We start from the raw sequence: 13,586 nt of genomic DNA on the forward strand, positions 1-13,586 counted from the left end.
AGGTGGAAGAGGAAGAGCTGGTGTGGGTGGGCTGAGGAACCAGCACCAGGAAGAGCCCTCATCACTGCAGGAACTCATGTGCCCTCTCCGCAAAGCCCCTGCCCAGCCCTTCTCCGTGGGCCCTTCTGCAGAGGGTTCCTCCAGCAGCAATCTGCTAGCTCCTCCTTTATCAGCACCTACAGCGCTGTGCTGCGCGTCCCCAACTCCCACCACGGACTGTGGGCCTCAGCAGCAGGGACAGGGTGTCCATGTGCCACAGTGTCTCGCGGGAACTCCCTGATGTTGCTTAACTGGGTGAAGAGATGAGTGAGTGAGTGAGCACGCAAATGGCGAATTCACTCCATTTTCTGTAGATTAGGGAGGAAGAGATTCTAGGAGGAATTCTCCACCTGAGTTGGACCCCAGCTCTGCCACTTCCGAGGCCTCTGATGAGCTGGGGCCTTGGCTCCCTCACCTGTAAAATGGGGATGAATAATCTGGGCTTGAAGATAATGGAGGGAGGAGACAGTCTAGGCAAAGGGCCCAATGCAGTGGCGGGCTCACGACGGACGCTCTGTGGATGGGAGGTACAAAGGCTGCTTGACTCCGGTTGTTGCAGGGACACCCAGCCACTTGGGAAAAGTGCCTCTTCTGGTGTGCAGTGGGGAATTAGGGGGGTTGACAGTAAAGGGGTGCTGACTGGCATTCAGAACCTGTAGCTATCTGCTACGTTGCAATGATCCCAGGTGCGCTCTCAGGTAGAGGGAGGCAGAGAAACATACCTACTTTGTTCAGGTACAGAAACAGACCTGGGGGAGCCTGTCTGCTGAGCAGCTGGACAGAACTTTTGGGGAACTGGGCATCATTCATTCATTCATTCATTCATTCAACAGGTATTCATTCATCATTGAGTGCCTACTGCATGCCAGGCCCTGCCCACGCACTTCAACAGCAGCCAAGGAGGTGGCTGAGCCACACCGGAACTGATCAGTTCCCATGCAATAGTGTTCACCTGCTTGGCCGGAAAGGGCCCCCGAGAAGGCAGTGAGTTGTTGTGCACGGTTGTCTGCTGTGGGCAACAACTCAAGAGACCTCATCAAGCTCAGTCACCACAGCATCCTGCAGGCAGGTTTTCTTATTCACCATTTGCTGATGAAGAAACAGAGACAGGAGGTGAGGTGGCTGGACCACTGCTCGGATGGGACACTGTGCAGGAAAGGTTAGGGCCTGGGTGTTTTGGGGCCCCCAGATTTCCTGATGCAAAGGAGGGCTGGAGGCCCCTTCTCTGCTGTAACCCCGCCTGGTGTGATACCTGACTTTGCGGCAGGCTGTTAGAGCAAGGGTCCTGACTAGGGCAGCTGGTGACATCTTGCAGTGTTCACAGGAAAGCACCATGACCCTTCCCACCCTGTTATCTGTTGTGTTCTTGCTTTTTACTCATTTGCTTCTGTCCTCTGCTTTGCTGGTCTAGCTTCTGGTTTCCAAGCTGGCCTCTGCCAGAGGGCGATTCCACGCTGTTCTGGCAGCCTGTGGTCTGGCCGCCCCCATGTCATCTCTAGACACTGGGCCAGTGGTCCTGTGTGTGCAGAGGAGGATGTCTAGTCCCAGCTTCCCTGCCAAGTTCAAAAGGCAGCAGATGCATCCACAGGGCTCAAGGGAGTGCAGCCAGAGCCTGTCACTGTCACCGTACTAAAGACCACGTCCACTCTGTGGGCCTGGAGATGACAGCTTGGTGGGGGAGAGGCAGTGGTGACTGAGACTGGTGTGTGAACAGCACCCGTGGGAACCGGCTGGATCCCTCAGGACAAGGCCAATGTGACCCCCAGGGCACTGAGAGATGCTGGCCAAGGAGAAGCTTCGGGGCTTCCTGCACCACTTTGCAACCAGAGGACTTGGGTTCAAATCCCGGCTCAACCACTTCTAACTTTTTGAACTTGGGCACGTTAATAAACTCTTTGCATTAGCTATTTTGTCTGTGAAGTGGGCATAATAATAGCATCCACTTTCAAGGGATGGCTGTGAGGATTAAATGAGTCCATGTGAAGCATTTAGTTCATGTTCAAGAAACATAAAATAAATTACTCTTAGGAGGGGAAGTACAATGTAGAGAATATAACCAATAATATTGTAATATCTTGGTACAGTAACAGGTAACTACATTTACTGTGGTGAGCATTTAGTAATGTATATAATTATTGAGTCACTATGTTGTACATATGAAAACAATATAATATTGTATATCAACTATTCCAATAAAAAAAACTAAATGTGATCTGCTCTTTCCTGGCCCTCTGCCACTCTTTCCATTTTCCATCAATCTCCAGCCCTTCTGTGCCCCAGACATTATTCAAGGCCATTGTTTTCCATTCCCAGTCCTGGCTCACTCTCCTAAGATCCTGTCCTTCTTCGGCACCTCTTGATGCCTCCACAATTGAATTTGCAATCTGTACTCACATGAGCTACATGGAACATCTGCTCTGGGTCAAGGATGTCATGGAAAACGTGCGGGAGGCAAGTCAGCCAGGCCTGGCTTCAGGAAAACACCAATGAGATGAGGCCTTGGTGTCCTGCTCTGTGGTCCAGGTGCCCTAGCAGCCCTCTAGCCTGGAGGGCCTGGGAGTATGTGTGTGTGGGGGAGGTGGGAGGTGATATGCGAAAGAGCTAACAACTCCGCTGGGCCCTGACCAATCAGAATGGACCCTGGCCGCAGAGCGGCAGCGTGGGGGCACCTGGGGGAGGTGATGGCTCAAGGTGGTAGCTCTTAGCTAACTGGCAAGGAATAGACATTGCTGCGCAAGTGTGTTCTGGGTCTGTGTCAGCTCTGCCCGCGGGAAAAGCCAGTGCAGAGCAGTAGCGTGCGTGTGGAGGTTCTGGGTGGAAGGAGAGCGAGCCTATTTTCTCCCTCTGGCATGCAGGCTTCCCGATGCCCAGATGGGAGAAGTTGAGAGCATTACGTGGCCTTCAGGGGCTTGCAGGGTGGGCTCATGCTAAGCATTGGTTCTGACATCACGAACATGTTTATAACCTCCGAGAACCTTGGTAATCTAATCTATAAAATGGGAGCAATCAAGCACACAGGGCTGGTGTCCAGATAGCTGTTATGGAGGCACCTTGCACAGGGCATGGATGCAGGACCAAGCTGAGGAAGAGAGGCAATCCCTTCTCCTTTGGGGAGGCCCTGGTTCTTTGCATTAGGTGGGACTCTATCCCGCCCTGGGGGTCAATGGGGGTGTACCTTCCTCACACATCCAGATAGCCCGTGCTTGTTTTATTAAGTGTCTGCTTCGTGCTAGGCACAGTTCCAGCAGCTGGGAATGCTTCAGTGAACATGTGGGAACTTGCATTTTGGAGGGGGAGGCAGGCACTAAGCAAGGAAGAAAACATGTCAGCGTTTCTCCATCCTGGCTGTGCACTAGGAGGAGTTTGTAAACAATAGGACATCCCCGATCAATTTCCAGAGATACTGATTCACCTTATCCAGAGTGGGGTCTGGGTGTGGGTATCTTTGATGAAGTTTCTTAGGGTTGAGAACTACAACATAGATAAGGTAATTCACATAGTTTCTGAAGACTGCCTTGCGGGGATAGTGTGATATGGGATCGAGAGTAATTAGCTGAGGGAGACCAGACCTGGACTCCCCAGGAGGTGACCTTCAATTTGAGACTTGAAAGCTGAGGAGGAGGCAGCCCACAAGGAGCTCATGAAGCAGCTTTCCAGGCTGAGAGCACAGCAAGTGCAAAGGCCCTGAGACTGGAATGAGTCTGGAAAGTTCTAGGAGGAGCGAAAAGGCCTATGGGGCTGGACTGTAGTGAACCGGAGTGGAGGAGACTTCGAGACCTTGTAAGCCATGGTAAGATGCTTGGAATTTTCTCCCAAGGGTGAAGGAAAGCCCCTGACATATTTAAGCAGGGCGATCACACAAGCAGAATCCTGAAAACACACAGCCGGCAGTTCATTTGCTCTATAGAACCTGTTCGCCCACCAGCTCCCCCTACACAACTTCTCTCTCTTCATTGAAGGTGCCTTCTCCATGTTACAGGTGAGAAGACACCAGCAGTTGCAGCTGGAACTGGAATGCACAATGCCGGCTTCCCTTGAGCAAAACAGCTCACCCCAAGGTGAGTCCTCTTTGCAACATGCAACTTCCACTAAGTGCTAATTATTCTGATGAGCCAGTCATGCCTTCATAGACTCTGTCTAGCAGCTCCACTGTGACAACCTCATTTTAGAAAATGAAGGCGTTTTGAACTAAACTGAAGTGGGGGGTGTCCTGCAGAGCCCATGCCGACGTGCCTCCCCTCAATGTGTGGCATGGACTCTGCTCTCCTCCTCGGCCGGGCCGGCCTGCAGGGTCCACGTGGGGCATAGGGCAGTTTCCCCACTTCTTGGCCCTTAGCTCCTCATTTCCTATTAACTCCCCAAGGCCTGGCTGCTCCAGGTGGGTGCTGGGGCAGTTTCAGAGAAGCCCCTTTAATATTTGAACATGTTGTCGAGGCTGGAGCATTTGGGGTCTCCCCTGACACAGTGTTTGGAATCCTGTGGGTATCCCATTTCCCACCCCAAGTTCTAGGGGGAGTAAGGAAACTGAGAAGGGCCATGAGGGACCATTAGCGTCCCTGCTGCGCCGTTCTAGTGGGCACTGGCTGCAGAGTGCCGGGCTGATTTTGGACCATCTGGGTGGCCTGGGGCTAGGTGGCTTTGCAAAGCCATTGGATGTGGGATCCGGCCCCACCTGACTGCTGAGGACGGAAATGAGACTGTCACCTTCATCATGAAGGGTGATCAAACTGTTGCTTCTCGGTAGTAACTGTGGACCCCTCCCATTGCTGCGGGTGGCCTGACAGCAGAACAGAGCCCTTGTGTATTTGCATCCCCGAGGGATGGCTCGGAGTGCTTGCCACCCGCCTCCCTCCCTGCCTTCTCTCCTCCTCGCCCCAGGTCAGCTCCTAAGGGCTGCAACTGGGGTCTCCAGGCTCACCCTGCTCTTGGTGGACGCCAAGGGGCAGAGCCCTGGAGGAGCAAAACAAAATGGTGTTCTCCCCGGGAGGAGGAAGACGGGAAGAGATGATGACGTCCCGCAGCACAGGGGACAGGCAGGTGGGCGGGGGCAGACCGCGGTGTCCCGGGACACCACTGGGGGCATTCCGGAGGCTGCATGCACGTCTGGAGTCCCATCTGACTGGCCTCCGCAAATGGCCCTGCTCCACTCATTCTGGAAGGGGAGCCTTAATTAGGCATGAAGAGATTTATCAAACAGCAGCCCCTCAGAGCTGCTGGTCTCTTTGCCATCTGGACAGATGGTTTCCTACCCCGTGACAGCAGCAGCGGGCATGATTTATGAGGTCCCACAGCTCCACCCCCTGGGCCTGGGAAAACCTGAATGGCTTTTGTCCTCCCCGGAAGGAGGGGTGTTTTGCCCGTGTCGATGGGCATTAAGGCTGCCGTCTATACCGGGGTCCACCTGATTCTGTGAAAGTGATGCCTGGACTGTGCTTAAGGTCAGTTTTTGGGATAAAGTGACCCAAACATGAGGACTGACAGAAAAAGCCCTGGAGTGGGGATGGGAAGACCCAGGTGTTAATTCTGCCATGAACTTTGGGGCTTCATGCAGTTTTTTGCCTCAGTTGTATGATATATACAATGGGGATGACGATTTCTGCATTTGCCCAATTCACATGATTTTTCAGAGGTTCTTGGGACATTACAGATGCAAAAGGACTTTATTAATCATACGGCTCTTGACAGGCATTAAGGATTTAATCCAACAAACATTTATTGAGCAACTGTGGTGTGCTACGCACCACCCTGGTGCTGTGATGGACACAGATGAATAAAACACAGTCCCTGCCCTTGGCGAGCTTACAATCTAAGAACGGTCATAGGACAAGGGCGCAATAACTATAATACAAGGCAGAATATGGTAAGTGCCGTGAGAAAGGTACAAATAAAGTGCTACGGTGTTTCAGCAGAGGGAGCGATCCCAGCGGTTGGTAGATCAGGGAGGGCTTCATGAAAGTGTGGTTTCTGCGTGGGCCTTGCAGGAAACATTAGAGAATATGCCAGATGAGAACAGCAGGACCAAAGGCACAGAGACAGGGAAACCGGGCACCCCTCCCAGGAATGACAGCCATTCTGCACGGACCAGTTCAGGGTGTGAAGGGAGAACAGGCCTTACTGGGTGGTTTATATGCCATTTTTTTGGTAATGTCCTATTTTGTGGGTGACGGCCACTTGTAAAAATGTGTGAATGGCTGGAGATAAAATTCGCTGCGCATGATCAGGATGGGCTGGAGAATGTGCGAGCATGCCTGGAGGAAATCTGGGAGAGGAGCCCGCTAAGGAATCACCCAAGTGGCAGGCGGGCCAGGGTCGTGCTAGCGGGAAGGAAGAGCAAGGGAATGTGTGCAGACGAGCTGAAGACGACTTTTGGGTCTCAGAATTGGGTGGCTGAGGGGATCCCATATGGGGCTTTTAATCATGGAGGAAGGGAAGCAGAGATGATAAACTCGGCGTCAGAGATGAGTTTATGGCTGTGGTGGAGCAGGTGAGGCGGGGGTCCAGGGAGCGAGTGCAGTCTGAGCCCAGACCTCGGAGGAGGGCCCGGGCTGCAGGGAGCATGGAGGGTGGCCCCACCGGGGGGCGTGCGGCTGTGGGTGGAGAGTGTGGGATGAAACAGAAGGGCACAGGGGAGACGACGCCATGCCGGAAACGTCCATGTAGAGGGGCCGGCGGTGGGAGGGAACGTGATGCTCAGACCTACCTCGGCAACCTTTCTGATCAAGGTAAGGGTGTCAATAAATTAATCATAAATACATAAATAAATAAATACATACATACATAAATGAGGAAGCAGCATTGGGAAGGGAGAAGAACCATCTGGGCAGAGGGACAGGAGGGTCTGGAGGGGTCACTGTAGAGCCAAGCAATGCAGAGGGAGAGTTGGTGACGGGCGCCCCGGGGGGTGCGGAGGCAGGGTGGGGGTCAGCAGGGCAGGCAGCTGGGGCACTTGAGGCCCGTTCCCAGGTCTGGCGGTGGCGGGAAGGCGAGGAAGGGGGCTGCAGGAGCCGGGCTGGGGGGAAACGTCTGTGGGGGAACCAGAGGACGCGGCAGAGGAGTGGCTGAGGGTGTGAGGGCGACGTTCCCGGCAAGAGGACCAACGTGCTTCCTCGGGAAGAAGGTGAAAGGGAGGCAAGAGAGCGGAGGTTTGGCGGGGAGATCTCAGGTCTGAGGGCTCCGTCTCCCCAGCAGAGGAGGAGGCGGACGGTGGGGGTCAGCTGGGGGCTTGAGGTGCATGGAGGTCCGAGGGTCTTCAGGGTGCGTGACGGTGGGGACCGGCTGGTGGTCCCAGGAGGTGCTGGTAAGGGTCGCCTGGCTGAGGCCGACTGACTGACGGCCTGCTCCCGGAGGGCCTGTGACCGCTGCATGCGAGGCAATGCATCAGGGACAGGCCGGGCCTCCTTGGGGCCCTGGGCGAGCTGTGGTGTGTCCAGACAGACAAGGGGGGGTTTTGGCAGCCCAGGCCCTGGGCGGGAGCGGAGGCATGTGGACGGGCCCGGGTCCCCAGCCTCTCCCCGGAGCACCTGCAGGCGGGCTGTTGGAGCTCCTTCGGCCTCGCCTCCCGCGGCATCAGTCTGAGCCGCCAAGATCAATATGGGACAGAAAGAAAAGCGTGTCCCAAGCAGCACCGCGGGGAGGGGTGCCAGTGGCTCCCCCCAGGACCATTCTGGAATCCAAGGCCGAGGCTAATGTGCCGAGGCCCTGCTGCCGATTCCACCTGTGCCCGAGGGCACTGTGGGCTTCGGGAATTCAGTATCTCCCAGGGCCTTTGAGGCCCGCAAGGTGGAAGGCCCTGGAGAGGCATGAAACAGTATACGGATCACTTCCACGTCTTGTGAGGTGTCCAAACCACTCAGTTCCCACAGAGTCTGTTAGAGCTGCTGCTTTTTAAAATATTCATTTTATAATGCAAATCCCAGATTTCGGACTTCAGGCATCAGCAGAGCCACACAGCCATGTAGTGTCCCAGTGGTGGCTTGGAGCTGCAGCGCCCAGGTGTGGGGTCAACGGTTCTGAGGATCGCCTCCACTCGCTTCCCACCAGCCCTTAATTTAGAGCAAATGTCCTGTTCTGAATTGCCGCCGATTGATTATGTCCCGTCTCATATGCTTGGGAGCAGATCTTGGTTACTTAACTCCGCTCACCTTCAGGATAATGGTTTTTTACTTATCTTCCAAATATATTTAAAAATACTGTTATTTATCAGGTGAGGGAATACAAGCCGGCTACTGCGTATCTATATGTGACCCATGATTCCAGACCCTAGGTGATTGGCATCGAGCCCAGATTTCCCTGGGGAGATTATGTCCAGTATTTGGCTTTGGGCAAAAAAAAAAAAGAAAAGAAGTCTTAACTCCTAATCTTAATAGGTGGAAAAAAGGATTTAGCAAAATTCTAAAATCATTGCCTCCATGGAGAGGATGGTAGTGGGGATGGATAGTGGAAACTTTCCCTGTGGAGTTGAAAACAATGTTGGAGCCTGGTGCTGGCGGGTGTGACCACCAGGATGCGGAAGTGACAGGAAAGTGACATGGACACAGTCTGGTATAGAGGCCCTGCAGAGTGCACAATGTGGAAAGCAAACAAAGAGTGGATTTCTGCAGAGAAATGGTGCTAGATGTTTAACATTCTTCCAGGTCTCACACTCTAGGGCTCTGTGAGGCACCCAGAAAGGCAATCATATATATTTTAAAAAGGATGACATTTATCTTCACAGTGCCCTTTCATGCTTTAGCTGTGGCTTCCCTGGTGGCAGAAGGGGACAGTACAGTCCCTCATGTGACATTCTAACAGGGCAGGATGGGGGCTGACCTGGAGGGTGACATCCCGGGGACCCTGCCTCATTGCTGGAGGAAAATTGCTGTAAAGAACCCCCAGAACCACCCCACACTTCTGCCTTACTCTGGGATGGAGCTCCGCCCCTTAGCAGCTGGTCTCAGATTTTTCAAAAACGTGATTTGGAGCAGCTGTCTTGTGTCGTCTGTCTGCCGCATCCCAGGTTCTTGGCGGTTCTCGCAAAGCAGGAGTATGAACTGCCCGTTGTGTCTCCTCTAGCCTTCTTTCCACAGCTGCGGAGGCCCATCTGGGACGGGCGGGTCAACTGTGCTTCGTCCGTTGGGCAGTTAAACTCTTAAGTTGGTGGAACGAGACCCTCAGCTCTGACGTGGCCTCTGCGAGGCGTCCTCGCGTTCCTTTGCTGGGCCAAACGGGCCGACCTCCCTCCTGCGTGAACAGCACTGTGTTAGACTTGGGTCAAGCTGTCCTCGCAGAGTCTGGGCTCCCCCAGGCTCCACATATCTCAGAGGCTTGGGGCAGCTGCCAACAGGTGGCTCTCCAGTCATCCATGAGCCCAAAGATCCCTCCAGCCCGGGAGGCAGTTTGTCATCCAAAGTCACGGGACTGGCTTCTTTTCACGTCGAGTCCTTCCACCCCCAAAGATGGACCGAGTCCCAATCCGGTTCGGGTGGGTTTCTCCACACCTTCTTCTTGTGGCTTATCTGCCTAATGCTAGATGAACACCACACAGTTATAAATACTCAGGTCAATATATATATGCAGGTATAGATATATATATTCTGGTCACTGTTTAACACTTTAACAAAGAAAACCACTAGCCTGCTTGTTCTATAGTTTGTGCCACCCTGACTCCCATCTGCCTGTGGTGTTGCCGGCAGGAAATGTGAGCCACTGAGTCCCACGGGGTGCCCTCCTTACGTGGCCCCATCACACTGGCCGACAGTCAGTTTCAAAGCCCCCTGGTCATGCAGGCTCTTAAGGGCTTTGAACTCCAAGGGCATGGTGTGGGGGCTGGCCTGGGAGGTGTAGCCGTACTTGAGGCTGTCGTAATAGTGGTACTTGACAGGGTTCTGGCTCTGATCTAGTGGAAAGGGCCAGAAGCCGTAGAGGTAGATCTGGTTGCAGAAACGTGTGGCTAGGGTGTACATCAAGAGACCGGTGGTGGGTCTTTTGATGTGGACTTTGTTGGTCAGCCAGTATCTGAAAAAAAAAGCGGTGGGGGAAGGGGCGGGGGGAGAGAATAAACAAAAAAAGAAACATGAGTTTGTGAATGATCCCTTCTAGGCAGAGGAATATTTTATCTTGTCCAGTAGCCTGCCGCCTGCTGCTCCAGGGACCATAGGGAACTTTCCGGTGACTGATTCCCGGTTCTCTTCCCAGAGGACTGACAGCCACCATTTACCAAGCAATGGAACCCTCCTTACGCTCTGCACTCTTGCAGACGTGATTTACGGACACACTACGAGCCTGCTAGTAGGTACAGGTGCAGATAGGAGGCTCAGAGAGGAAAGTGGCTTGCCCAGGGTCACCCACGTAGCCAGGGCTGGACCTGGACTTGTCAGAGTCTAGATCAGAGGCTGGCAAACTTTTCCTGTGAAGGGCCAGCTGGGAATGTTCTTGGCTTTGCAGCCATGCTCCTGGCCTCTGCTGCTGTAGGGCAGAAAAGCTCATGGGCTGGCCTGCCGAGCTTGGCACGACCCTGGAAGTAAAGGTAGGGAGACGCAGGAAGAACTCTAGGAGCGCTGTTTGGCTCCCCCAACACTTCCTTGCAAAGGGCTTATCCACCTCGGCTTCACCACGTCCAGTAACAGGGCCTCACCCACTCCCGAGTGGGCCCATTGCATTTCCAGTTTGGACTCAGTGGTGCCCAGTCCAGGCTGCAATCACCTGGAGCTTTGAGAGGAATGATCTTGGGTCCCACTTCCAGGTGCAGCCTGGACACTGGGATTATTAAAGCCTCCCCCAGTAATTCAAATATGTGACCAAGGCTAAGAAGCCCTGCTCTGATTGGTAGGTGGTTTTGCCAAGAGAACCTAAGAAGGAGACATATTTAGAGAAAAGAAGGGAAAAGAGCATAAAGAATAGTCGGAGTTTTAAAGATGATTGGCCTGGAGGACTCATCTAGCCCAGGGGATGTAACTGAGTGAGCCAGGAGTTGGGGTGCATGTAAGGAAAACCAACACCAGGCCTCAGTACTGGCAATGCAATAGGGAGAGGTGGGGACTGTGGCCCGTTTTGTTGTTGTCCAGTGTGGTGGTGCCAAATTTTCTGTTTTTTAAAATTTTGAATAGTATCAGAAATCTGGATTTTTATGCATATTCTCCAAATTTTTAAATGTTGGCAACTAATTAAACAAATTTTAAAACATCATGTGAAGCCCCATTGTGTGAGTCAACAGACCATGTCTGTGGGTGACCCACAGGCTTTCCGGATGAACTTGTCCTTCAGTTTGCAGAGGAAGACGTGGGGGGTCCTGGGTGACTTGCCTGAGAATTGGCAAACTTCTCATTTGCCTGGTTACACAGGTAGAGCTCAGATGAAATGCAGCTTGCCCACCCCTGATTCTTGGGTCTTTCTTGCCCCCTGGGTGGGTGGCGGCTGGGAATGAACTGGTCACAGCTGCTGTTGACACTGCGAGGGACACGCGAGCCACTGGCAATGTCCCCACATGACAGCATCTTACTGACTGTTCACTCCCTGAGCGGATTCAAGCCCTGACGCCAGCTACGTGCTATAGTAGGGATTTGTGGTTTGTTTATTTTCTGATAGTAAAGCCTTAGCAGGGCAAGAAACGGATTTCTTTTCAGGCCATCAGTGCTCTGCTCTGAGAGGGTCAGGGAAGAGTTTAATCCGGTGCAATGTCCAAGTAGCTTAGAGGTGGGTATGCCCCCCACCCCCGGAGATGCACCTTACCTCTCTACCTGTCCCCTTGGTGAACTCTCTTTTTTTTTTTCTCAAAACTCAGCATATGAATCATGTCTTCCTGGAAATGTTCCCTTTGTTCCACCCAGCTCAACCTGAGTTAATCACTTCCACCCCATTATCATGAGCTTTGTGACTACTGCTATTATGCTTGTTAACCTGGGCTGATAATTCATTACTATGGGTGTTCCATGCAAAGCTGTGCTGTGGTCTCCCCCAGGGCAGGGGCCATCCCTGGCCTTTGTAGGGGTTTCAAAGCCACCTGGCTCAGTGCATAGCGCAGCCCAGGCACCGTGCAGAGAGTAGCGATCAACAAATACAAATGCACTCCCCTATGTCTCTCAGCATGCCTTGTAATTGGGCTGGGGTCATGTGACCTGTTCTGGCTGATAGGCTGTGACAGGGAGAATGTCCCTTCTGGGCCATTGTTCCTCAAGGGTAGGTCCCCCGCTTTCTTTTCTCCTGCCTTGGAGAAATCAGAGCCTCCTGTAAAGAGGTATCAGCCTAAGGTGGAAGACTCTTAGGCCCTTGAATCACTGGGTGGAAGACAGCCCGTGCCAACCCATGTCACACTTTGCAAGGATGAGAAATAAACTTCTGTTGTGCTAAACCACGAGGGTTTCGGGCTTTGTTATTGCATCACAGCTTAGAACGATTACCCTGGCTTCTAATGCACTCCGAAAATGTTGGGCTCAAATGGAATTGAAAAATGGGAAGAAGCAAAACAGCAGAAATGGGGATGCTAACGGTACACACAGCTTTGTAACACGGCCGGCTGGACAGGTATAGAACGCCCAGCCTTTCAGATCTCGTGCCAGGCTGTTCACCCAGAATCGCTCACTGGGGAAGGCGTTAATAGCAACTGAAGCTCCAGAATGCATCAAGAGCTCCTTGGCACAGAGGGGCCCACTCATTTCCTATTCTGCCTCCCTGGGTAAACAAGAACTCCTGAGCAATGTCTGACAGGGACACGGCGGGTGCCGTTTAATGAGCAGCTTGTAATAGAAGCTGACTGAGTTTCGCAGGAACAAATCACTCTTAATTTCCTTTATATCTCCTCAGTCACTCTGGCCAATTTAGAGACTGTGTGTGTGGCCAACTTGCAGACTATTTCTTTTCTTAGGATAACAGCTGGGTGTTAAAACACAAACTAATTAATTTTGCCTTCCCAAATGAGGTTAGCTGGGTGCATCTGAGACTTCGTATTGACAATGCACCTCTAATATCCCAGTCTTGAGATTTTAATTAGAAGGCAAAGTAATCTCAAAGAAGGCCCTAATTATTTTTCAGATTGGTTACCCCAATTGCCAGGGCGATTAAGCGCCATATTTTATGAGCACGGACAGCAATAAATGAGGATTGTAGAATCATCTCCAAAGTGCATTTGTGCCTCTCCCTGGATTCCTGTGCTCAGGCCCGGGCAGGCATGGTGGCTGCTGCACTTGGAGAATGGGGCCAGAGGGGCTCTGAGAAGCTAAAAGCACTTTATGGGATGCAGCTCAGGTCCTTAAGAAGCAGCACTGATTCACCGGCGGCGGTCAAGGGACCCTCGCGATGCTTTGTGCAAGGATCAGCAGCACATCTGGGAACGGGACTGTCAGGCTCGTAGGCTCCTGTCACTCACGTCAGCAGCCTGGGCCCTGATCAGAAGGCCCCGCAGCCCACTGCCATCCTTTCCTCGGCAGCACTGTTTAGGGCTCTGGCATCCCGGGGCACGTCTCAAGGTGAGGCTGCCCAGCTTTGTGGCGATGGAGAGCCGGAGGTTGTGTCTCAGAGCTGGCGGCTAGAGTGCAGAGCAGGTCAAGCCTTGGGGATGCTCGAGGCTGATTCCT

The 13,586-nt window shown here is 52.9% G+C and overlaps 1 protein-coding gene and 1 long non-coding RNA gene across 2 annotated transcripts in view; one reads left to right on the top strand and one right to left on the bottom strand.

Annotated features, from left to right (window-relative positions):
* Positions 1 to 4,008: 4,008 nt before the first annotated feature.
* LOC118935557 (uncharacterized) overlaps positions 4,009 to 13,586 on the top strand; it is a 36,460-nt gene continuing 26,882 nt past the window's right edge. The window contains exon 1 of the long non-coding RNA XR_005033889.2: positions 4,009 to 4,097. This is a non-coding gene — a long non-coding RNA (uncharacterized LOC118935557). The remainder of the gene's footprint in view (positions 4,098 to 13,586) is intronic.
* Positions 7,918 to 13,586, bottom strand: part of ST8SIA2 (ST8 alpha-N-acetyl-neuraminide alpha-2,8-sialyltransferase 2) — a 58,170-nt gene continuing 52,501 nt past the window's right edge. Inside the window, exon 6 of the mRNA XM_036931971.2 lies at positions 7,918 to 10,032. Coding sequence (XP_036787866.2) covers positions 9,747 to 10,032 — 286 coding nt within the window. The 3' untranslated portion in view covers positions 7,918 to 9,746. The remainder of the gene's footprint in view (positions 10,033 to 13,586) is intronic.

The sequence above is a fragment of the Manis pentadactyla genome, chromosome 18 (assembly GCF_030020395.1).
Source record: "Manis pentadactyla isolate mManPen7 chromosome 18, mManPen7.hap1, whole genome shotgun sequence".
NCBI classification, from domain to species: Eukaryota; Metazoa; Chordata; class Mammalia; order Pholidota; family Manidae; genus Manis; species Manis pentadactyla.